General features: G+C 49.2%; 1 protein-coding gene across 3 annotated transcripts in view; it reads left to right on the top strand.

Annotated features, from left to right (window-relative positions):
- Positions 1-12,686, top strand: part of LOC106593662 (speckle-type POZ protein-like A) — a 223,217-nt gene extending 210,531 nt beyond the window's left edge. For 2 of the 3 annotated variants that reach the window (XM_045704961.2, XM_045704962.2), the window contains exon 10: positions 11,509-12,686. In XM_045704961.2, the coding sequence (XP_045560917.1) occupies positions 11,509-11,653 (145 nt within the window). In that variant the 3' untranslated portion in view covers positions 11,654-12,686. The remainder of the gene's footprint in view (positions 1-11,508) is intronic. The other variant, XM_045704960.2, reaches the window with a different exon arrangement.
- Positions 12,687-23,488: the final 10,802 nt, after the last annotated feature.

Genomic DNA, 23,488 nt, shown 5'->3' with positions numbered 1-23,488 from the left:
CTACCTGGATGTGGAGAGATTAATAGACTACCTGGATGGGGAGAGAGATTATTAGACTACCTGGATGGGGGGAGAGATTAATAGACTACCATTGATGGGGGAGAGAGATTAATAGACTACCTGGATGGGGATGGGGGGAGAGATTAATAGACTACCTGGATGGGGATGGGGGAGAGAGATTAATAGACTACCTGGATGGGGGAGAGAGATTAATAGACTACCTGGATGGGGATGGGGGAGAGAGATTAATAGACTACCTGGATGGGGAGAGAGATTAATAGACTACCTGGATGGGGGAGAGAGATTAATAGACTACCTGGATGGGGAGAGATTAATAGACTACCTGGATGGGGATGGGGGAGAGATTAATAGACTACCTAGATGGGGGAGAGAGATTAATAGACTACCTGGATGGGGAGAGATTAAATAGACTACCTGGATGGGGGAGAGAGATGAATAGACTACCTGGATGGGAGAGAGATTAATAGACTACCTGGATGGGGGGAGAGATTAATAGACTACCTGGATGGGGAGAGATTAATAGACTACCTGGATGGGGATAGGAGAGAGAGATGAATAGACTACCTGGATGGGGAGAGATTAACAGACTACCTGGATGGGGAGAGGGGAGAGATTAATAGACTACCTGGATGGGGAGAGATTAATAGACTACCTGGATGGGGAGAGATTAATAGACTACCTGGATGGGGAGAGAGATTAATAGACTACCTGGATGGGGGAGAGAGATTAATAGACTACCTGGATGGGGAGAGAGATTAATAGACTACCTGGATGGGGAGAGAGATTAATAGACTACCTGGATGGGGGAGAGAGATTAATAGACTACCTGGATGGGGATGGGGGAGAGAGATTAATAGGCTATCTGGATGGGGGAGAGAGATTAATAGACTACCTGGATGGGGATGGGGGAGAGAGATTAATAGACTACCTGGATGGGGAGAGAGATTAATAGACTACCTGGATGGGGATGGGAGAGAGATTAATAGACTACCTGGATGGGATGGGAGAGAGATTAATAGACTACCTGGATGGGGATAGAGATTAATAGACTACCTGGATGGGGGAGAGATTAATAGACTACCTGGATGGGGATGGGGGAGAGAGTTTAATAGACTACCTGGATGGGGGAGAGAGATTAATAGACTACCTGGATGGGGGGAGAGATTAATAGACTACCTGGATGGGGAGAGATTAATAGACTACCTGGATGGGGATGGGGAGAGAGATTAATAGACTACCTGGATGGGGATGGGGGAGAGAGATTAATAGACTACCTGGATGGGAATGGGGGAGAGAGATTAATAGACTACCTGGATGGGGAGAGAGATTAATAGACTACCTGGATGGGGAGAGAGATTAATAGACTACCTGGATGGGGATGGGGGAGAGAGATTAATAGACTACCTGGATGGGGAGAGAGATTAATAGACTACCTGGATGGGGATGGGGGAGAGATTAATAGACTACCTGGATGGGGATGGGGGAGAGAGATTAATAGACTACCTGGATGGGGGAGAGATTAATAGACTACCTGGATGGGAGAGAGATTAATAGACTACCTGGATGGGGGGAGAGATTAATAGACTACCTGGATGGGGGGAGAGATTAATAGACTACCTGGATGGGGAGAGATTAATAGACTACCTGGATGGGGATAGGGGAGAGAGATTAATAGACTACCTGGATGGGGAGAGATTAATAGACTACCTGGATGGGGAGAGAGATTAATAGACTACCTGGATGGGGATGGGAGAGAGATTAATAGACTACCTGGATGGGGAGAGATTAATAGACTACCTGGATGGGGAGAGATTAATAGACTACCTGGATGGGGATGGGGGAGAGAGATTAATAGACTACCTGGATGGGGAGAGAGATTAATAGACTACCTGGATGGGGAGAGATTAATAGACTACCTGGATGGGGAGAGGGATTAATAGACTACCTGGATGGGGAGAGAGATTAATAGACTACCTGGATGGAGGAGAGAGATTAATAGACTACCTGGATGGGGAGAGATTAATAGACTACCTGGATGGGGAGAGAGATTAATAGACTACCTGGATGGGGAGAGATTAATAGACTACCTGGATGGGGAGAGAGATTAATAGACTACCTGGATGAGGAGAGAGATTAATAGACTACCTGGATGGGGGAGAGAGATTAATAGACTACCTGGATGGGGATGGGGGAGAGAGATTAATAGACTACCTGGATGGGGATGGGGGAGAGAGATTAATAGACTACCTGGATGGGGAGAGAGATTAATAGACTACCTGGATGGGGATGGGGGAGAAAGATTAATAGACTACCTGGATGGGGATGGGGGAGAGAGATTAATAGACTACCTGGATGGGGAGAGAGATTAATAGACTACCTGGATGGGGATGGGGGAGAGATTAATAGACTACCTGGATGGGGAGAGAGATTAATAGACTACCTGGATGGGGATGGGGGAGAGATTAATAGACTACCTGGATGGGGTGAGAGATTAATAGACTACCTGTATGGGGATGGGGGAGAGATTAATAGACTACCTGGATGGGGAGAGAGATTAATAGACTACCTGGATGGGGGAGAGATTAATAGACTACCTGGATGGGGATGGGGGAGAGAGTTTAATAGACTACCTGGATGGGGGAGAGAGATTAATAGACTACCTGGATGGGGGGAGAGATTAATAGACTACCTGGATGGGGAGAGATTAATAGACTACCTGGATGGGGATGGGGAGAGAGATTAATAGACTACCTGGATGGGGATGGGGGAGAGAGATTAATAGACTACCTGGATGGGAATGGGGGAGAGAGATTAATAGACTACCTGGATGGGGAGAGAGATTAATAGACTACCTGGATGGGGAGAGAGATTAATAGACTACCTGGATGGGGATGGGGGAGAGAGATTAATAGACTACCTGGATGGGGAGAGAGATTAATAGACTACCTGGATGGGGATGGGGGAGAGATTAATAGACTACCTGGATGGGGATGGGGGAGAGAGATTAATAGACTACCTGGATGGGGGAGAGATTAATAGACTACCTGGATGGGAGAGAGATTAATAGACTACCTGGATGGGGGGAGAGATTAATAGACTACCTGGATGGGGGGAGAGATTAATAGACTACCTGGATGGGGAGAGATTAATAGACTACCTGGATGGGGATAGGGGAGAGAGATTAATAGACTACCTGGATGGGGAGAGATTAATAGACTACCTGGATGGGGAGAGAGATTAATAGACTACCTGGATGGGGATGGGGGAGAGATTAATAGACTACCTGGATGGGGGAGAGATTAATAGACTACCTGGATGGGGATGGGGGAGAGAGATTAATAGACTACCTGGATGGGGAGAGAGATTAATAGACTACCTGGATGTGGAGAGATTAATAGACTACCTGGATGGGGAGAGAGATTATTAGACTACCTGGATGGGGGGAGAGATTAATAGACTACCATTGATGGGGGAGAGAGATTAATAGACTACCTGGATGGGGATGGGGGGAGAGATTAATAGACTACCTGGATGGGGATGGGGGAGAGAGATTAATAGACTACCTGGATGGGGGAGAGAGATTAATAGACTACCTGGATGGGGATGGGGGAGAGAGATTAATAGACTACCTGGATGGGGAGAGAGATTAATAGACTACCTGGATGGGGGAGAGAGATTAATAGACGACCTGGATGGGGAGAGATTAATAGACTACCTGGATGGGGATGGGGGAGAGATTAATAGACTACCTAGATGGGGGAGAGAGATTAATAGACTACCTGGATGGGGAGAGATTAAATAGACTACCTGGATGGGGGAGAGAGATGAATAGACTACCTGGATGGGAGAGAGATTAATAGACTACCTGGATGGGGGGAGAGATTAATAGACTACCTGGATGGGGAGAGATTAATAGACTACCTGGATGGGGATAGGAGAGAGAGATGAATAGACTACCTGGATGGGGAGAGATTAACAGACTACCTGGATGGGGAGAGGAGAGAGATTAATAGACTACCTGGATGGGGAGAGATTAATAGACTACCTGGATGGGGAGAGATTAATAGACTACCTGGATGGGGAGAGAGATTAATAGACTACCTGGATGGGGGAGAGAGATTAATAGACTACCTGGATGGGGAGAGAGATTAATAGACTACCTGGATGGGGAGAGAGATTAATAGACTACCTGGATGGGGGAGAGAGATTAATAGACTACCTGGATGGGGATGGGGGAGAGAGATTAATAGGCTATCTGGATGGGGGAGAGAGATTAATAGACTACCTGGATGGGGATGGGGGAGAGAGATTAATAGACTACCTGGATGGGGAGAGAGATTAATAGACTACCTGGATGGGGATGGGAGAGAGATTAATAGACTACCTGGATGGGATGGGAGAGAGATTAATAGACTACCTGGATGGGGATAGAGATTAATAGACTACCTGGATGGGGGAGAGATTAATAGACTACCTGGATGGGGATGGGGGAGAGAGTTTAATAGACTACCTGGATGGGGGAGAGAGATTAATAGACTACCTGGATGGGGGGAGAGATTAATAGACTACCTGGATGGGGAGAGATTAATAGACTACCTGGATGGGGATGGGGAGAGAGATTAATAGACTACCTGGATGGGGATGGGGGAGAGAGATTAATAGACTACCTGGATGGGAATGGGGGAGAGAGATTAATAGACTACCTGGATGGGGAGAGAGATTAATAGACTACCTGGATGGGGAGAGAGATTAATAGACTACCTGGATGGGGATGGGGGAGAGAGATTAATAGACTACCTGGATGGGGAGAGAGATTAATAGACTACCTGGATGGGGATGGGGGAGAGATTAATAGACTACCTGGATGGGGATGGGGGAGAGAGATTAATAGACTACCTGGATGGGGGAGAGATTAATAGACTACCTGGATGGGAGAGAGATTAATAGACTACCTGGATGGGGGGAGAGATTAATAGACTACCTGGATGGGGGGAGAGATTAATAGACTACCTGGATGGGGAGAGATTAATAGACTACCTGGATGGGGATAGGGGAGAGAGATTAATAGACTACCTGGATGGGGAGAGATTAATAGACTACCTGGATGGGGAGAGAGATTAATAGACTACCTGGATGGGGATGGGAGAGAGATTAATAGACTACCTGGATGGGGAGAGATTAATAGACTACCTGGATGGGGAGAGATTAATAGACTACCTGGATGGGGATGGGGGAGAGAGATTAATAGACTACCTGGATGGGGAGAGAGATTAATAGACTACCTGGATGGGGAGAGATTAATAGACTACCTGGATGGGGAGAGGGATTAATAGACTACCTGGATGGGGAGAGAGATTAATAGACTACCTGGATGGAGGAGAGAGATTAATAGACTACCTGGATGGGGAGAGATTAATAGACTACCTGGATGGGGAGAGAGATTAATAGACTACCTGGATGGGGAGAGATTAATAGACTACCTGGATGGGGAGAGAGATTAATAGACTACCTGGATGAGGAGAGAGATTAATAGACTACCTGGATGGGGGAGAGAGATTAATAGACTACCTGGATGGGGATGGGGGAGAGAGATTAATAGACTACCTGGATGGGGATGGGGGAGAGAGATTAATAGACTACCTGGATGGGGAGAGAGATTAATAGACTACCTGGATGGGGATGGGGGAGAAAGATTAATAGACTACCTGGATGGGGATGGGGGAGAGAGATTAATAGACTACCTGGATGGGGAGAGAGATTAATAGACTACCTGGATGGGGATGGGGGAGAGATTAATAGACTACCTGGATGGGGAGAGAGATTAATAGACTACCTGGATGGGGATGGGGGAGAGATTAATAGACTACCTGGATGGGGGGAGAGATTAATAGACTACCTGTATGGGGATGGGGGAGAGATTAATAGACTACCTGGATGGGGAGAGAGATTAATAGACTACCTGGATGGGGGAGAGATTAATAGACTACCTGGATGGGGATGGGGGAGAGAGTTTAATAGACTACCTGGATGGGGGAGAGAGATTAATAGACTACCTGGATGGGGGGAGAGATTAATAGACTACCTGGATGGGGAGAGATTAATAGACTACCTGGATGGGGATGGGGAGAGAGATTAATAGACTACCTGGATGGGGATGGGGGAGAGAGATTAATAGACTACCTGGATGGGAATGGGGGAGAGAGATTAATAGACTACCTGGATGGGGAGAGAGATTAATAGACTACCTGGATGGGGAGAGAGATTAATAGACTACCTGGATGGGGATGGGGGAGAGAGATTAATAGACTACCTGGATGGGGAGAGAGATTAATAGACTACCTGGATGGGGATGGGGGAGAGATTAATAGACTACCTGGATGGGGATGGGGGAGAGAGATTAATAGACTACCTGGATGGGGGAGAGATTAATAGACTACCTGGATGGGAGAGAGATTAATAGACTACCTGGATGGGGGGAGAGATTAATAGACTACCTGGATGGGGGGAGAGATTAATAGACTACCTGGATGGGGAGAGATTAATAGACTACCTGGATGGGGATAGGGGAGAGAGATTAATAGACTACCTGGATGGGGAGAGATTAATAGACTACCTGGATGGGGAGAGAGATTAATAGACTACCTGGATGGGGATGGGAGAGAGATTAATAGACTACCTGGATGGGGAGAGATTAATAGACTACCTGGATGGGGAGAGATTAATAGACTACCTGGATGGGGATGGGGGAGAGAGATTAATAGACTACCTGGATGGGGAGAGAGATTAATAGACTACCTGGATGGGGAGAGATTAATAGACTACCTGGATGGGGAGAGGGATTAATAGACTACCTGGATGGGGAGAGAGATTAATAGACTACCTGGATGGAGGAGAGAGATTAATAGACTACCTGGATGGGGAGAGATTAATAGACTACCTGGATGGGGAGAGAGATTAATAGACTACCTGGATGGGGAGAGATTAATAGACTACCTGGATGGGGAGAGAGATTAATAGACTACCTGGATGAGGAGAGAGATTAATAGACTACCTGGATGGGGGAGAGAGATTAATAGACTACCTGGATGGGGATGGGGGAGAGAGATTAATAGACTACCTGGATGGGGATGGGGGAGAGAGATTAATAGACTACCTGGATGGGGAGAGAGATTAATAGACTACCTGGATGGGGATGGGGGAGAAAGATTAATAGACTACCTGGATGGGGATGGGGGAGAGAGATTAATAGACTACCTGGATGGGGAGAGAGATTAATAGACTACCTGGATGGGGATGGGGGAGAGATTAATAGACTACCTGGATGGGGAGAGAGATTAATAGACTACCTGGATGGGGATGGGGGAGAGATTAATAGACTACCTGGATGGGGGGAGAGATTAATAGACTACCTGTATGGGGATGGGGGAGAGATTAATAGACTACCTGGATGGGGATGGGGGAGAGAGATTAATAGGCTACCTGGATGGGGGAGAGAGATTAATAGACTACCTGGATGGGGATGGGGGAGAGAGATTAATAGACTACCTGGATGGGGAGAGAGATTAATAGACTACCTGGATGGGGATGGGAGAGAGATTATAGACTACCTGGATGGGGATGGGAGAGAGATTAATAGACTACCTGTATGGGGAGAGAGATTAATAGACTACCTGGATGGGGATGGGGGAGAGATTAATAGACTACCTGGATGGGGGAGAGATTAATAGACTACCTGGATGGGGATGGGGGAGAGAGATTAATAGACTACCTGGATGGGGGAGAGATTAATATACTACCCGGATGGGGATGGGGGAGAGATTAATATACTACCTGGATGGGGAGAGAGATTAATAGACTACCTGGATGGGGATGGGGGAGAGAGATTAATAGACTACCTGGATGGGGATGGGGGAGAGAGATTAATAGACTTCCTGGATGGGGATGGGGGAGAGAGATTAATAGACTACCTGGATGGGGAGAGAGATTAATAGACTACCTGGATGGGGATGGGGGAGAGATTAATAGACTACCTGGATGGGGATGGGGGAGAGATTAATAGACTACCTGGATGGGGAGAGATTAATAGACTACCTGGATGGGGATAGGGGCGAGAGATTAATAGACTACCTGGATGGGGAGAGATTAATAGACTACCTGGATGGGGAGAGAGATTAATAGACTACCTGGATGGGGATGGGAGAGAGATTAATAGACTACCTGGATGGGGAGAGATTAATAGACTACCTGGATGGGGAGAGATTAATAGACTACCTGGATGGGGATGGGGGAGAGAGATTAATAGACTACCTGGATGGGGAGAGAGATTAATAGACTACCTGGATGGGGAGAGATTAATAGACTACCTTGATGGGGAGAGGGATTAATAGACTACCTGGATGGGGAGAGAGATTAATAGACTACCTGGATGGAGGAGAGAGATTAATAGACTACCTGGATGGGGAGAGATTAATAGACTACCTGGATGGGGAGAGAGATTAATAGACTACCTGGATGGGGAGAGATTAATAGACTACCTGGATGGGGAGAGAGATTAATAGACTACCTGGATGAGGAGAGAGATTAATAGACTACCTGGATGGGGGAGAGAGATTAATAGACTACCTGGATGGGGATGGGGGAGAGAGATTAATAGACTACCTGGATGGGGATGGGGGAGAGAGATTAATAGACTACCTGGATGGGGAGAGAGATTAATAGACTACCTGGATGGGGATGGGGGAGAAAGATTAATAGACTACCTGGATGGGGATGGGGGAGAGAGATTAATAGACTACCTGGATGGGGAGAGAGATTAATAGACTACCTGGATGGGGATGGGGGAGAGATTAATAGACTACCTGGATGGGGAGAAAGATTAATAGACTACCTGGATGGGGATGGGGGAGAGATTAATAGACTACCTGGATGGGGGGAGAGATTAATAGACTACCTGTATGGGGATGGGGGAGAGATTAATAGACTACCTGGATGGGGATGGGGGAGAGAGATTAATAGGCTACCTGGACTGGGGAGAGAGATTAATAGACTACCTGGATGGGGATGGGGTAGAGAGATTAATAGACTACCTGGATGGGGAGAGAGATTGATAGACCACCTGGATGGGGATGGGAGAGAGATTATAGACTACCTGGATGGGAATTGGAGAGAGATTAATAGACTACCTGTATGGGGAGAGAGATTAATAGACTACCTGCATGGGGATGGGGGAGAGATTAATAGACTACCTGGATGGGGGAGAGATTAATAGACTACCTGGATGGGGAGAGAGATTAATAGACTACCTGGATGGGGGAGAGAGATTAATAGACTACCTGGATGGGGATGGGGGAGAGAGATTAATAGACTACCTGGATGGGGAGAGAGATTAATAGACTACCTGGATGGGGAGAGATTAATAGACTACCTGGATGGGGAGAGGGATTAATAGACTACCTGGATGGGGAGAGAGATTAATAGACTACCTGGATGGGGGAGAGAGATTAATAGACTACCTGGATGGGGAGAGAGATTAATAGACTACCTGGATGGGGAGAGAGATTAATAGACTACCTGGATGGGGGAGAGATTAATAGACTACCTGGATGGGGATGGGGGAGAGAGATTAATAGACTACCTGGATGGGGAGAGAGATTAATAGACTACCTGGATGTGGAGAGATTAATAGACTACCTGGATGGGGAGAGAGATTATTAGACTACCTGGATGGGGGGAGAGATTAATAGACTACCATTGATGGGGGAGAGAGATTAATAGACTACCTGGATGGGGATGGGGGGAGAGATTAATAGACTACCTGGATGGGGATGGGGGAGAGAGATTAATAGACTACCTGGATGGGGGAGAGAGATTAATAGACTACCTGGATGGGGATGGGGGAGAGAGATTAATAGACTACCTGGATGGGGAGAGAGATTAATAGACTACCTGGATGGGGGAGAGAGATTAATAGACTACCTGGATGGGGAGAGAGATTAATAGACTTCCTGGATGGGGAGAGAGATTAATAGACTACCTGGATGGGGGAGAGAGATTAATAGACTACCTGGATGGGGATGGGGGAGAGAGATTAATAGGCTACCTGGATGGGGGAGAGAGATTAATAGACTACCTGGATGGGGATGGGGGAGAGAGCTTAATAGACTACCTGGATGGGGAGAGAGATTAATAGACTACCTGGATGGGGATGGGAGAGAGATTAATAGACTACCTGGATGGGATGGGAGAGAGATTAATAGACTACCTGGATGGGATGGGAGAGAGATTAATAGACTACCTGGATGGGGAGAGAGATTAATAGACTACCTGGATGGGGGAGAGATTAATAGACTACCTGGATGGGGATGGGGGAGAGAGATTAATAGACTACCTGGATGGGGGAGAGAGATTAATAGACTACCTGGATGGGGGGAGAGATTAATAGACTACCTGGATGGGGAGAGATTAATAGACTACCTGGATGGGGATGGGGAGAGAGATTAATAGACTACCTGGATGGGGATGGGGGAGAGAGATTAATAGACTACCTGGATGGGAATGGGGGAGAGAGATTAATAGACTACCTGGATGGGGAGAGAGATTAATAGACTACCTGGATGGGGATGGGGGAGAGAGATTAATAGACTACCTGGATGGGGATGGGGGAGAGAGATTAATAGACTACCTGGATGGGGAGAGAGATTAATAGACTACCTGGATGGGGATGGGGGAGAGATTGATAGACTACCTGGATGGGGAGAGAGATTAATAGACTACCTGGATGTGGATGGGGGAGAGATTAATAGACTACCTGGATGGGGGGAGAGATTAATAGACTACCTAGAGAGATGAATAGACTACCTGGATGGGGAGAGATTAATAGACTACCTGGATGGGGAGAGAGATTAATAGACTACCTGGATGGGGAGAGAGATTAATAGACTACCTGGATGGGGAGGGAGATTAATAGACTACCTGGATGGGGAGAGATTAATAGACTACCTGGATGGGGAGAGAGATTAATAGACTACCTGGATGTGGGAGAGAGATTAATAGACTACCTGAATGGGGGGAGAGATTAATAGACTACCTGGATGGGGAGAGAGATTAATAGACTACCTGGATGGGGAGAGAGATTAATAGACTACCTGGATGGGGGAGAGAGATTAATAGACTACCTGAATGGGGGGAGAGATTAATAGACTACCTGGATGGGGGGAGAGATTAATAGACTACCTGGATGGGGAGAGAGATTAATAGACTACCTGGATGGGGAGAGAGATTAATAGACTACCTGGATGGGGAGAGAGATTAATAGACTACCTGGATGGGGATGGGGGAGAGAGATTAATAGACTACCTGGATGGGGAGAGATTAATAGACTACCTGGATGGGGATGGGGTATTTATTATATAATTACAGCCCCATTCATCTAGATTGGTTTTCAATGTCTCTATGTTAATTTCCTGTCTATTTGTGGTTGTATTTCAGTCATGCCACGGACATAATGGAGACGGCAGGCTGGAAGTCAATGATCCAGTCCCACCCTCACTTAGTGGCCGAGGCCTTCAGAGCCCTGGCATCGGCACAGTGCCCGCCCTTCGGCCTGCCGCGGAAACGCCTAAAACAGTCCTGACTGCTACAGCCCTCTGATCCAGACTGATCCAGACTGAGAGCTGAGGCAGCCCTCTGATCCAGACTGATCCAGACTGAGAGCTGAGGCAGCCCTCTGATCCAGACTGAGAGCTGAGGCAGCCCTCTGATCCAGACTGATCCAGACTGAGAGCTGAGGCAGCCCTCTGATCCAGACTGAGAGCTGAGGCAGCCCTCTGATCCAGACTGAGAGCTGAGGCAGCCCTCTGATCCAGACTGATCCAGACTGAGAGCTGAGGCAGCCCTCTGATCCAGACTGATCCAGACTGAGAGCTGAGGCAGCCCTCTGATCCAGACTGAGAGCTGAGGCAGCCCTCTGATCCAGACTGATCCAGACTGAGAGCTGAGGCAGCCCTCTGATCCAGACTGAGAGCTGAGGCAGCCCTCTGATCCAGACTGATCCAGACTGAGAGCTGAGGCAGCCCTCTGATCCAGACTGAGAGCTGAGGCAGCCCTCTGATCCAGACTGAGAGCTGAGGCAGCCCTCTGATCCAGACTGAGAGCTGAGGCAGCCCTCTGATCCAGACTGAGAGCTGAGGCAGCCCTCTGATCCAGACTGATCCAGACTGAGAGCTGAGGCAGCCCTCTGATCCAGACTGATCCAGACTGAGAGCTGAGGCAGCCCTCTGATCCAGACTGAGAGCTGAGGCAGCCCTCTGATCCAGACTGAGAGCTGAGGCACCATGGAGAGACACAGGACTATAAAGAAGAGATTCCCCCCCCAGTCCCCTCATAGAAACCAACAGGATGCTACGGACAGTCTATCTGAACAGGGCTGGGAGAATGGGAGACTGACTCCAACTGCTAGAAAGTAACGTTTGGGTTTGGTCCTCAAGTTTTGTCTGCTATTTTTCTGTAATTTCAAATGGCCTTAATCTATCTGCCATTGGAGCTGATCTACTGTGTTCTCCCTATTTGACTCTGTACCTGCCCCCGTCCCACAGACCAGCCTGCCCTGTCCCACAGACCAGGCTGTCCCCGTCCCACAGACCAGGCTGCCCCCGTCCCACAGACCAGGCTGCCCTGTCCCACAGACCAGGCTGCCCCCGTCCCACAGACCAGGCTGCCCCCGTCCCACAAACCAGGCTGCCCCCGTCCCACAAACCAGGCTGCCCCCGTCCCACAAACCAGGCTGCCCCCGTCCCACAAACCAGGCTGCCCCCGTCCCACAGACCAGGCTGTCCCCGTCCCACAGACCAGGCTGCCCCCGTCCCACAGACCAGGCTGCCCCCGTCCCACAGACCAGGCTGTCCCCGTCCCACAGACCAGGCTGCCCCCGTCCCACAGACCAGCCTGCCCTGTCCCACAGACCAGGCTGCCCCCGTCCCACAGACCAGGCTGCCCCCGTCCCACAAACCAGGCTGCCCCCGTCCCACAAACCAGGCTGCCCCCGTCCCACAAACCAGGCTGCCCCCGTCCCACAGACCAGGTTGCCCCCGTCCCACAGACCAGGTTGCCCCCGTCCCACAGACCAGGCTGCCCCCGTCCTACCCCCGTCCCACAGACCAGGCTGCCCCGTCCCACAGACCAGGCTGCCCCGTCCTGCCCCCGTCCCACAGACCAGGCTGCCCCGTCCTGCCCCCGTCCCACAGACCAGGCTGCCCCCGTCCCACAGACCAGGCTGCCCCGTCCCACAGACCAGGCTGCCCCGTCCTGCCCCCGTCCCACAGACCAGGCTGCCCCGTCCTACCCCCGTCCCACAGACCAGGCTGCCCCCGTCCCACAGACCAGGCTGCCCCCGTCCCACAGACCAGGCTGCCCCGTCCTGCCCCCGTCCCACAGACCAGGCTGCCCCGTCCCACAGACCAGGCTGCCCCGTCCTGCCCCCGTCCCACAGACCAGGCTGCCCCGTCCTGCCCCCGTCCCACAGACCAGGCTGCCCCTGTCCCACAGACCAGGCTGCCCCCGTCCCACAGACCAGGCTGCCCCCGTCCCACAGACCAGGCTGCTCCGTCCTGCCCCCGTCCCACAGACCAGGCTGCCCCGTCCCACAGACCAGGCTGCCCCGTCCCACAGACCAGGCTGCCCCGTCCTGCCCCCGTCCCAGGCTGCCCCGTCCCACAGACCAGGCTGCCCCGTCCTGCCCCCGTCCCAGGCTGCCCCGTCCCACAGACCAGGCTGCCCCGTCCTGCCCCCGTCCCACAGACCAGGCTGCCCCGGTCCCAAGCTGCCCCCGTCCCACAGACCAGGCTGCCCCGGTCCCAGGCTGCCCCCGTCCCACAGACCAGGCTGCCCCGTCCTGCCCCCGTCCCACAGACCAGGCTGCCCCGTCCCACAGACCAGGCTGCCCCGTCCTGCCCCCGTCCCACAGACCAGGCTGCCCCCGTCCCACAGACCAGGCTGCCCCCGTCCCACAGACCAGGCTGCCCCCGTCCCACAGACCAGGCTGCTCCGTCCTGCCCCCGTCCCACAGACCAGGCTGCCCCGTCCCACAGACCAGGCTGCTCCGTCCTGCCCCCGTCCCACAGACCAGGCTGCCCCGTCCCACAGACCAGGCTGCCCCGTCCCACAGACCAGGCTGCCCCGTCCTGCCCCCGTCCCAGGCTGCCCCGTCCCACAGACCAGGCTGCCCCGTCCTGCCCCCGTCCCAGGCTGCCCCGTCCCACAGACCAGGCTGCCCCGTCCTGCCCCCGTCCCACAGACCAGGCTGCCCCGGTCCCAAGCTGCCCCCGTCCCACAGACCAGGCTGCCCCGGTCCCAGGCTGCCCCCGTCCCACAGACCAGGCTGCCCTGTCCCCGTCCCACAGACCAGGCTGCCCCGGTCCCAGGCTGCCCCCGTCCCACAGACCAGGCTGCCCCGTCCTGCCCCCGTCCCACAGACCAGGCTGCCCCCGTCCCAGCCTGCCCCCGTCCCACAGACCAGGCTGCCCCCGTCCCACAGACCAGGCTGCCCCCGTCCTGCCCCCGTCCCACAGACCAGGCTGCCCCGGTCCCAGGCTGCCCCCGTTCTGCCCCCGTCCCACAGACCAGGCTGCCCCGGTCCCACAGACCAGGCTGACCCGGTCCCAGGCTGCCCCCGTCCCACAGACCAGGCTGCCCCGGTCCCACAGACCAGGCTGACCCGATCCCAGGCTGCCCCCGTCCCACAGACCAGGCTGCCCCGGTCCCAGGCTGCCCCTGTCCTACAGACCAGGCTGCCCCGGTCCCAGGCTGCCCCCGTCCCACAGACCAGGCTGCCCCGGTCCCAGGCTGCCCCCGTCCCACAGACCAGGCTGACCCGGTCCCAGGCTGCCTCCAGATTGCACTAGTTCCCATAGTAATTTTGATATGGAGTTCTATAGGGACGTGTTAAGGGTTTGATTCATGGGAAATATTATATATTTGTAATGTTTAGCCCATTTTGTGACTAGACATTAAAAAGCGTGAACACTTTCAGTGCAAGGTCAATTCTTTACACTTTTTAAAAGATGAGTATGCCCCATATTGATGGCACCATTTCTATGTAAATGACCGTTCAACCATCTTCAGAAGGCTGTTTCCTGGCATTAAAAGACAGTGTTGATGCTGTTATTATTGTATGGATGACGTGAACATGTCAAATGTCTCTGCCTCTACACTAGAAAAAGTATTGGACGAATTGGAAAGGCTCTTTCCCCAAACAGTCTCCCCATTGGATGATCACTTATGCAAAGGGAAATCTATAGATTCAACTTCAAGAGATTTAGCTTTCCGTACTACTACCAACTTGCAAATATTTATACACTGAGTATACAAAACATTAGGAACACTTTCTCTTTCCATGACAGACTGACCAGGTGAATCCAGGTGACAGCTATGATCCCTTATTGATGTCACTTGTTAAATCCACTTCAATCAGTGTAGATGAAGGGGAGGAGACGGGTTAGAGAAGGATTTTTAAGCCTTGAGACATGGATTGTGTATGTGTGCCATTCAGAGGGCGAATGGGCAAGATAAAAGATTTAAGTGCCTTTGAACGGGCTATGGTAGTAGGTCCCGTGTGGCTCAGTTGGTAGAGCATGGTGTTTGCAACGCCAGGGTTGTGGGTTCAATTCCCACGGGGGACCAGTACAGGGGAATTTTTTTTTCATGAAATGTATGCATTCACTACTGTAAGTCGCTCTGGATAAGAGCGTCTGCTAAATGACTAAAATGTAAAATGTAAAAATGTAGTAGGTGCCAGGTGCACCGGTTTGAGTGTGTCAAGAACTGCAACACTGCTGGGTTTTTCACACTCAACAGTTTCCTGTGTGTATCAAGAACATCCACCACCCAAAGGACATCAAGCCAACTTCACACAACTGTGGAAAGCATTGGAGTCAGCATGGGCCAGCATCAGTGTGGAACGCTTTCAACACCTAGAGTATGCGCTGATGAATTGAGTCTGTTCCTAATGTTTTGTACACTCATGGTATATTGTTCATCTATTGTGCTTGGCAAAAGAAAAATGTGGGAAAGACAAATGCATGGTCCTGTATTCTTTTCTGCAATTATCTACAAGTATCTGTAAAGGATTTTAATGAATTGAGTCCAGTCCCAGTGCAAACTAGGCTCCAACAGTCTTGGACCTGTACAGGATGCTGAGTATCACTGTCCATTATTACTGCCTTTGTTATAGGGGTCAGGGGTCAGGTCAGCTTCACATTCTAAGCAGTCAGGACCTCCTCAACTGATTCAGTTCATCAATGGAAGAAATGTAAACCTTTCCTGATCTGAACCTGCATGAATGGGTCACATGTTGGTCGTACAGCCATGATGTGTATTGATGAGTCACATGTTGGTCGTACAGCCATGATGTGTACTGATGGGTCACATGTTGGTCGTACAGCCATGATGTGTACTGATGGGTCACATGTTGGTCGTACAGCCATGATGTGTACTGATGGGTCACATGTGGGTCGTACAGCCATGATGTGTACTGATGGGTCACATGTTGGTCGTACAGCCATGATGTGTACTGATGGGTCACATGTCGGTCGTTAACAGCCATGATGTGTACTGATGGGTCACATGTTGGTCGTACAGCCATGATGTGTATTGATGGGTCACATGTTGGTCGTTAACAGTGTCATAGCTGCTGGTATGTAATATGACAGATACCTATTTAGAAGATTTTGTAAATGACTGAAAGTGACATCCTTTTACATGGAATGACTCAGTCATTCTGTGTTCTATTGCAATGTTGGGAAAAAGATAGTTGTCTGAGAGAATGCCTGCATTAACCCATTAAAGATAGTTGTCTGAGAGAATGCCTGCATTAACCCATTAAAGATAGTTGTCTGAGAGAATGCCTGCATTAACCCATTAAAGATAGTTGTCTGAGAGAATGCCTGCATTAACCCATTAAAGATAGTTGTCTGAGAGAATGCCTGCATTAACCCATTAACCCATTAAAGATAGTTGTCTGAGAGAATGCCTGCATTAACCCATTAAAGATAGTTGTCTGAGAGAATGCCTGCATTAACCCATTAAAGATAGTTGTCTGAGAGAATGCCTGCATTAACCCATTAAAGATAGTTGTCTGAGAGAATGCCTGCATTAACCCATTAAAGATGCAGCTTTATTTACCTGCCATTAATTCATCACGTGGTCAAGTGTTCCGTGATGGCTGTTATATCGGTTTGTCCTTTACCTCACCAGGTCTGCCTGCTTCTCCTACACGGTTACTGTTGTAGTCAGTCTTCACACCTGTGGGCCCTCATCCATAGCTAACATCAAGATGTTACTGCTAAATACATTTTTATTTATTTACCTAATAGAATATGGGCTCAATAAGCCACATCAAACCAGCATCCCAGTATTAACACTGCGGCAGCATGAATGTACCTTTGCCCCTGTGATCAAATTAAGCTTCAGAATTATCTTGGTTACTGTTGAAACAGTGGCCTCCTTAGTAGTAGATACATCTCCAGACAAATCTCTTCTGTACAACTTGCCCAACACAAAGTCCTGTTGTTATGCGTCTTTAAAATGTGGTTCATCAATCCCAATTAAACTAAGCATCATGTTCCATCAAACGTAAAGATAAAAGTTCATACTGGACCAAGGAGTTGTGAAGTCAGGACTGTGGCCAATTTTTATTTTATTTAACGAGACAAGTCAGTTAATAACAAATTATTATTTACAATGATGGCCACACTCAGACAACGCTGACTCCCAATCACGGCCAGATGTGATGCAGCCTGGATTCAAACCAGGTACTGCAGTGATGCCTAGACCACAGCACCACTCCAGAGCTATGGTCCAGTATGTTTATAGAGGACAGAGCTATGGTCCAGTATGTTTATAGAGGACAGAGCTATGGTCCAGTATGTTTATAGAGGACAGAGCCCTGGTCCTACAATATCTTCAGAAAGAACAGAGCTATGGTCCTACAATATCTTCAGAGAGGACAGAGCTGTGGCCCAGTATGTTTATAGAGGACAGAGCTGTGGCCCAGTATGTTTATAGAGGACAGAGCTGTGGTCCAGTATGTTTATAGAGGACAGAGCTGTGGTCCAGTATGTTTATAGAGGACAGAGCTGTGGTCCAGTATGTTTATAGAGGACAGAGCTGTGGTCCAGTATGTTTATAGAGGACAGAGCTGTGGTCCAGTATGTTTATAGAGGACAGAGCTGTGGTCCAGTATGTTTATAGAGGACAGAGCTGTGGTCCAGTATGTTTATAGAGGACAGAGCTGTGGTCCAGTATGTTTATAGAGGACAGAGCTGTGGTCCAGTATGTTTATAGAGGACAGAGCTGTGGTCCAGTATGTTTATAGAGGACAGAGCTGTGGTCCAGTATGTTTATAGAGGACAGAGCTGTGGTCCAGTATGTTTATAGAGGACAGAGCTGTGGTCCAGTATGTTTATAGAGGACAGAGCTGTGGTCCAGTATGTTTATAGAGGACAGAGCTGTGGTCCAGTAGGTTTATAGAGGACAGAGCTGTGGCCCAGTATGTTTATAGAGGACAGAGCTGTGGTCCAGTATGTTTATAGAGGACAGAGCTGTGGTCCAGTATGTTTATAGAGGACAGAGCTGTGGTCCAGTATGTTTATAGAGGACAGAGCTGTGGTCCAGTATGTTTATAGAGGACAGAGCTGTGGTCCAGTATGATTGTTATGCTCTCCCAGCCTCCTCCTCTGTGTTTGTGTTTTTATTTGCAGATTGGGGACAGGTGGAGCTGATTGGGTCGTTAAGGTAACAAGTTGCACCTGGGTTTGGGATCAACTAGGTGATGAAAGGTCCTAATGCCCAGTCCTCTGTCTGTCCGTCCGTCCCAAGCACCCTTTTGTTTTGTGTTCTGGTTGGTGTTCTGGTTGGTGTTCTGGTTGGTGTTCTGGTTGGTGTTCTGGTTGATTAGGTGGTTGGTGTTCTGGTTGGTGTTCTGGTTGTGTTCTGGTTGATTAGGTGGTTGGTGTTCTGGTTGGTGTTCTGGTTGGTGTTCTGGTTGATTGGGTGGTTGGTGTTCTGGTTGATTAGGTGGTTGGTGTTCTGGTTGGTGTTCTGGTTGGTGTTCTGGTTGGTGTTCTGGTTGTGTTCTGGTTGGTGTTCTGGTTGGTGTTCTGGTTGTGTTCTGGTTGGTGTTCTGGTTGGTGTTCTGGTTGGTGTTCTGGTTGGTGTTCTGGTTGATTAGGTGGTTGGTGTTCTGGTTGGTGTTCTGGTTGGTGTTCTGGTTGTGTTCTGGTTGATTAGGTGGTTGGTGTTCTGGTTGGTGTTCTGGTTGTGTTCTGGTTGGTGTTCTGGTTGGTGTTCTGGTTGTGTTCTGGTTGGTGTTCTGGTTGGTGTTCTGGTTGTGTTCTGGTTGGTGTTCTGGTTGGTGTTCTGGTTGGTGTTCTGGTTGTGTTCTGGTTGATTAGGTGGTTGGTGTTCTGGTTGATTAGGTGGTTGGTGTTCTGGTTGGTGTTCTGGTTGTGTTCTGGTTGGTGTTCTGGTTGGTGTTCTGGTTGTGTTCTGGTTGGTGTTCTGGTTGGTGTTCTGGTTGTGTTCTGGTTGGTGTTCTGGTTGTGTTCTGGTTGGTGTTCTGGTTGATTGGGTGGTTGGTGTTCTGGTTGTGTTCTGGTTGTGTTCTGGTTGTGTTCTGGTTGGTGTTCTGGTTGTGTTCTGGTTGGTGTTCTGGTTGTGTTCTGGTTGGTGTTCTGGTTGATTGGGTGGTTGGTGTTCTGGTTGGTGTTCTGGTTGGTGTTCTGGTTGTGTTCTGGTTGGTGTTCTGGTTGGTGTTCTGGTTGATTGGGTGGTTGGTGTTCTGGTTGTGTTCTGGTTGGTGTTCTGGTTGTGTTCTGGTTGTGTTCTGGTTGGTGTTCTGGTTGATTAGGTGGTTGGTGTTCTGGTTGTGTTCTGTTTGGTGTTCTGGTTGGTGTTCTGGTTGGTGTTCTGGTTGGTGTTCTGGTTGTGTTCTGGTTGTGTTCTGGTTGGTGTTCTGGTTGATTGGGTGGTTGGTGTTCTGGTTGGTGTTCTGGTTGGTGTTCTGGTTGTGTTCTGGTTGTGTTCTGGTTGATTAGGTGGTTGGTGTTCTGGTTGGTGTTCTGGTTGTGTTCTGGTTGGTGTTCTGGTTGTGTTCTGGTTGGTGTTCTGGTTGGTGTTCTGGTTGATGTTCTGGTTGGTGTTCTGGTTGTGTTCTGGTTGGTGTTCTGGTTGGTTAGGTGGTTGGTGTTCTGGTTGGTGTTCTGGTTGATTAGGTGGTTGGTGTTCTGGTTGGTGTTCTGGTTGGTGTTCTGGTTGTGTTCTGGTTGGTGTTCTGGTTGGTGTTCTGGTTGATTGGGTGGTTGGTGTTCTGGTTGATTAGGTGGTTGGTGTTCTGGTTGTGTTCTGGTTGGTGTTCTGGTTGGTGTTCTGGTTGGTGTTCTGGTTGTGTTCTGGTTGGTGTTCTGGTTGGTGTTCTGGTTGGTGTTCTGGTTGGTGTTCTGGTTGATTAGGTGGTTGGTGTTCTGGTTGGTGTTCTGGTTGTGTTCTGGTTGGTGTTCTGGTTGGTGTTCTGGTTGATTAGGTGGTTGGTGTTCTGGTTGGTGTTCTGGTTGTGTTCTGGTTGTGTTCTGGTTGGTGTTCTGGTTGGTGTTCTGGTTGATTAGGTGGTTGGTGTTCTGGTTGGTGTTCTGGTTGTGTTCTGGTTGTGTTCTGGTTGGTGTTCTGGTTGGTGTTCTGGTTGTGTTCTGGTTGGTGTTCTGGTTGTGTTCTGGTTGTGTTCTGGTTGGTGTTCTGGTTGGTGTTCTGGTTGGTGTTCTGGTTGTGTTCTGGTTGGTGTTCTGGTTGGTGTTCTGGTTGGTGTTCTGGTTGTGTTCTGGTTGATTGGGTGGTTGGTGTTCTGGTTGATTAGGTGGTTGGTGTTCTGGTTGTGTTCTGGTTGGTGTTCTGGTTGGTGTTCTGGTTGATTAGGTGGTTGGTGTTCTGGTTGGTGTTCTGGTTGGTGTTCTGGTTGTGTTCTGGTTGGTGTTCTGGTTGGTGTTCTGGTTGATTGGGTGGTTGGTGTTCTGGTTGTGTTCTGGTTGATTGGGTGGTTGGTGTTCTGGTTGTGTTCTGGTTGATTAGGTGGTTGGTGTTCTGGTTGTGTTCTGGTTGGTGTTCTGGTTGGTGTTCTGGTTGGTGTTCTGGTTGGTGTTCTGGTTGGTGTTCTGGTTGATTGGGTGGTTGGTGTTCTGGTTGGTGTTCTGGTTGGTGTTCTGGTTGGTGTTCTGGTTGTGTTCTGGTTGGTGTTCTGGTTGTGTTCTGGTTGGTGTTCTGGTTGATTGGGTGGTTGGTGTTCTGGTTGTGTTCTGGTTGGTGTTCTGGTTGTGTTCTGGTTGGTGTTCTGGTTGGTGTTCTGGTTGGTGTTCTGGTTGTGTTCTGGTTGATTGGGTGGTTGTGTTCTGGTTGGTGTTCTGGTTGTGTTCTGGTTGATTGGGTGGTTGGTGTTCTGGTTGATTGGGTGGTTGTGTTCTGGTTGTGTTCTGGTTGGTGTTCTGGTTGGTGTTCTGGTTGATTAGGTGGTTGGTGTTCTGGTTGGTGTTCTGGTTGATTGGGTGGTTGTGTTCTGGTTGGTGTTCTGGTTGATTGGGTGGTTGGTGTTCTGGTTGTGTTCTGGTTGGTGTTCTGGTTGTGTTCTGGTTGTGTTCTGGTTGGTGTTCTGGTTGATTGGGTGGTTGGTGTTCTGGTTGGTGTTCTAGTTGGTGTTCTGGTTGATTAGGTGGTTGGTGTTCTGGTTGGTGTTCTGGTTGGTGTTCTGGTTGATTAGGTGGTTGGTGTTCTGGTTGGTGTTCTGGTTGATTAGGTGGTTGGTGTTCTGGTTGATTAGGTGGTTGGTGTTCTGGTTGATTAGGTGGTTGGTGTTCTGGTTGGTGTTCTGGTTGGTGTTCTGGTTGGTGTTCTGGTTGATTGGGTGGTTGGTGTTCTGGTTGGTGTTCTGGTTGGTGTTCTGGTTGGTGTTCTGGTTGTGTTCTGGTTGGTGTTCTGGTTGTGTTCTGGTTGGTGTTCTGGTTGATTGGGTGGTTGGTGTTCTGGTTGTGTTCTGGTTGGTGTTCTGGTTGTGTTCTGGTTGGTGTTCTGGTTGGTGTTCTGGTTGGTGTTCTGGTTGGTGTTCTGGTTGTGTTCTGGTTGATTGGGTGGTTGTGTTCTGGTTGGTGTTCTGGTTGTGTTCTGGTTGATTGGGTGGTTGGTGTTCTGGTTGATTGGGTGGTTGTGTTCTGGTTGTGTTCTGGTTGGTGTTCTGGTTGGTGTTCTGGTTGATTAGGTGGTTGGTGTTCTGGTTGGTGTTCTGGTTGATTGGGTGGTTGTGTTCTGGTTGGTGTTCTGGTTGATTGGGTGGTTGGTGTTCTGGTTGTGTTCTGGTTGGTGTTCTGGTTGTGTTCTGGTTGTGTTCTGGTTGGTGTTCTGGTTGATTGGGTGGTTGGTGTTCTGGTTGGTGTTCTAGTTGGTGTTCTGGTTGATTAGGTGGTTGGTGTTCTGGTTGGTGTTCTGGTTGGTGTTCTGGTTGATTAGGTGGTTGGTGTTCTGGTTGGTGTTCTGGTTGATTAGGTGGTTGGTGTTCTGGTTGATTAGGTGGTTGGTGTTCTGGTTGATTAGGTGGTTGGTGTTCTGGTTGGTGTTCTGGTTGGTGTTCTGGTTGGTGTTCTGGTTGATTGGGTGGTTGGTGTTCTGGTTGGTGTTCTGGTTGGTGTTCTGGTTGGTGTTCTGGTTGATTAGGTGGTTGGTGTTCTGGTTGGTGTTCTGGTTGGTGTTCTGGTTGGTGTTCTGGTTGATTAGGTGGTTGGTGTTCTGGTTGGTGTTCTGGTTGTGTTCTGGTTGGTGTTCTGGTTGATTAGGTGCACCTTCAACACTTACACACATTTTACCTTCATCCATACATCTCCATTACACCCCTCACATGCCTACTGTCACACTTCACAGGCTAGTTTTATACTTAGTTATTTCAGAAATATGTTTGTTACTCCTTAACTGCCGATGTGTGGACTCCCCTGTTTGTCCTCATCTAGAGCTGGGACAAGGGGGCTCGTCTGGGATTCTTGCCTTGGCTATTTTGACGTTATCCTTAGTATACATGGTATATGGTCATTTGTTAGCGCTAATTGCTGACTCTTTGGTGGGTCAAGTGGTTTGCTTAGTTCTGCTATTGCCCCAGAAGCCTGTATGGCCTTTTTGTATGCGCTATTGTATATTGGGAGTTACATGTTGACTTTTTGTAGTTGTGTGTGTAATCACACTTCAATTGGTTTAGAGAAATCGCCTTCTAAGGTATCGGTTTGATGACTTGTTTATTTATTACCTGTTTTGATTTGGTGCATCAGTGGAGAGAAGATGAAGTTTATTTTCCTGTACTGTCTAGAGACACTCTGTTCTGTTCCCTGTTGGGTCATCGGATTATGAAGGTGACATGTCTTTGCCATGTATGACAGTGAGAAGTTTTGAGTCA

The sequence above is a fragment of the Salmo salar genome, chromosome 21 (genome assembly GCF_965601325.2).
Source record: "Salmo salar chromosome 21, fSalSal1, whole genome shotgun sequence".
NCBI classification, from domain to species: Eukaryota; Metazoa; Chordata; class Actinopteri; order Salmoniformes; family Salmonidae; genus Salmo; species Salmo salar.
Note: the sequence above shows the minus strand (reverse complement) of the source record. Positions and strands in the feature narration are given on the sequence as shown.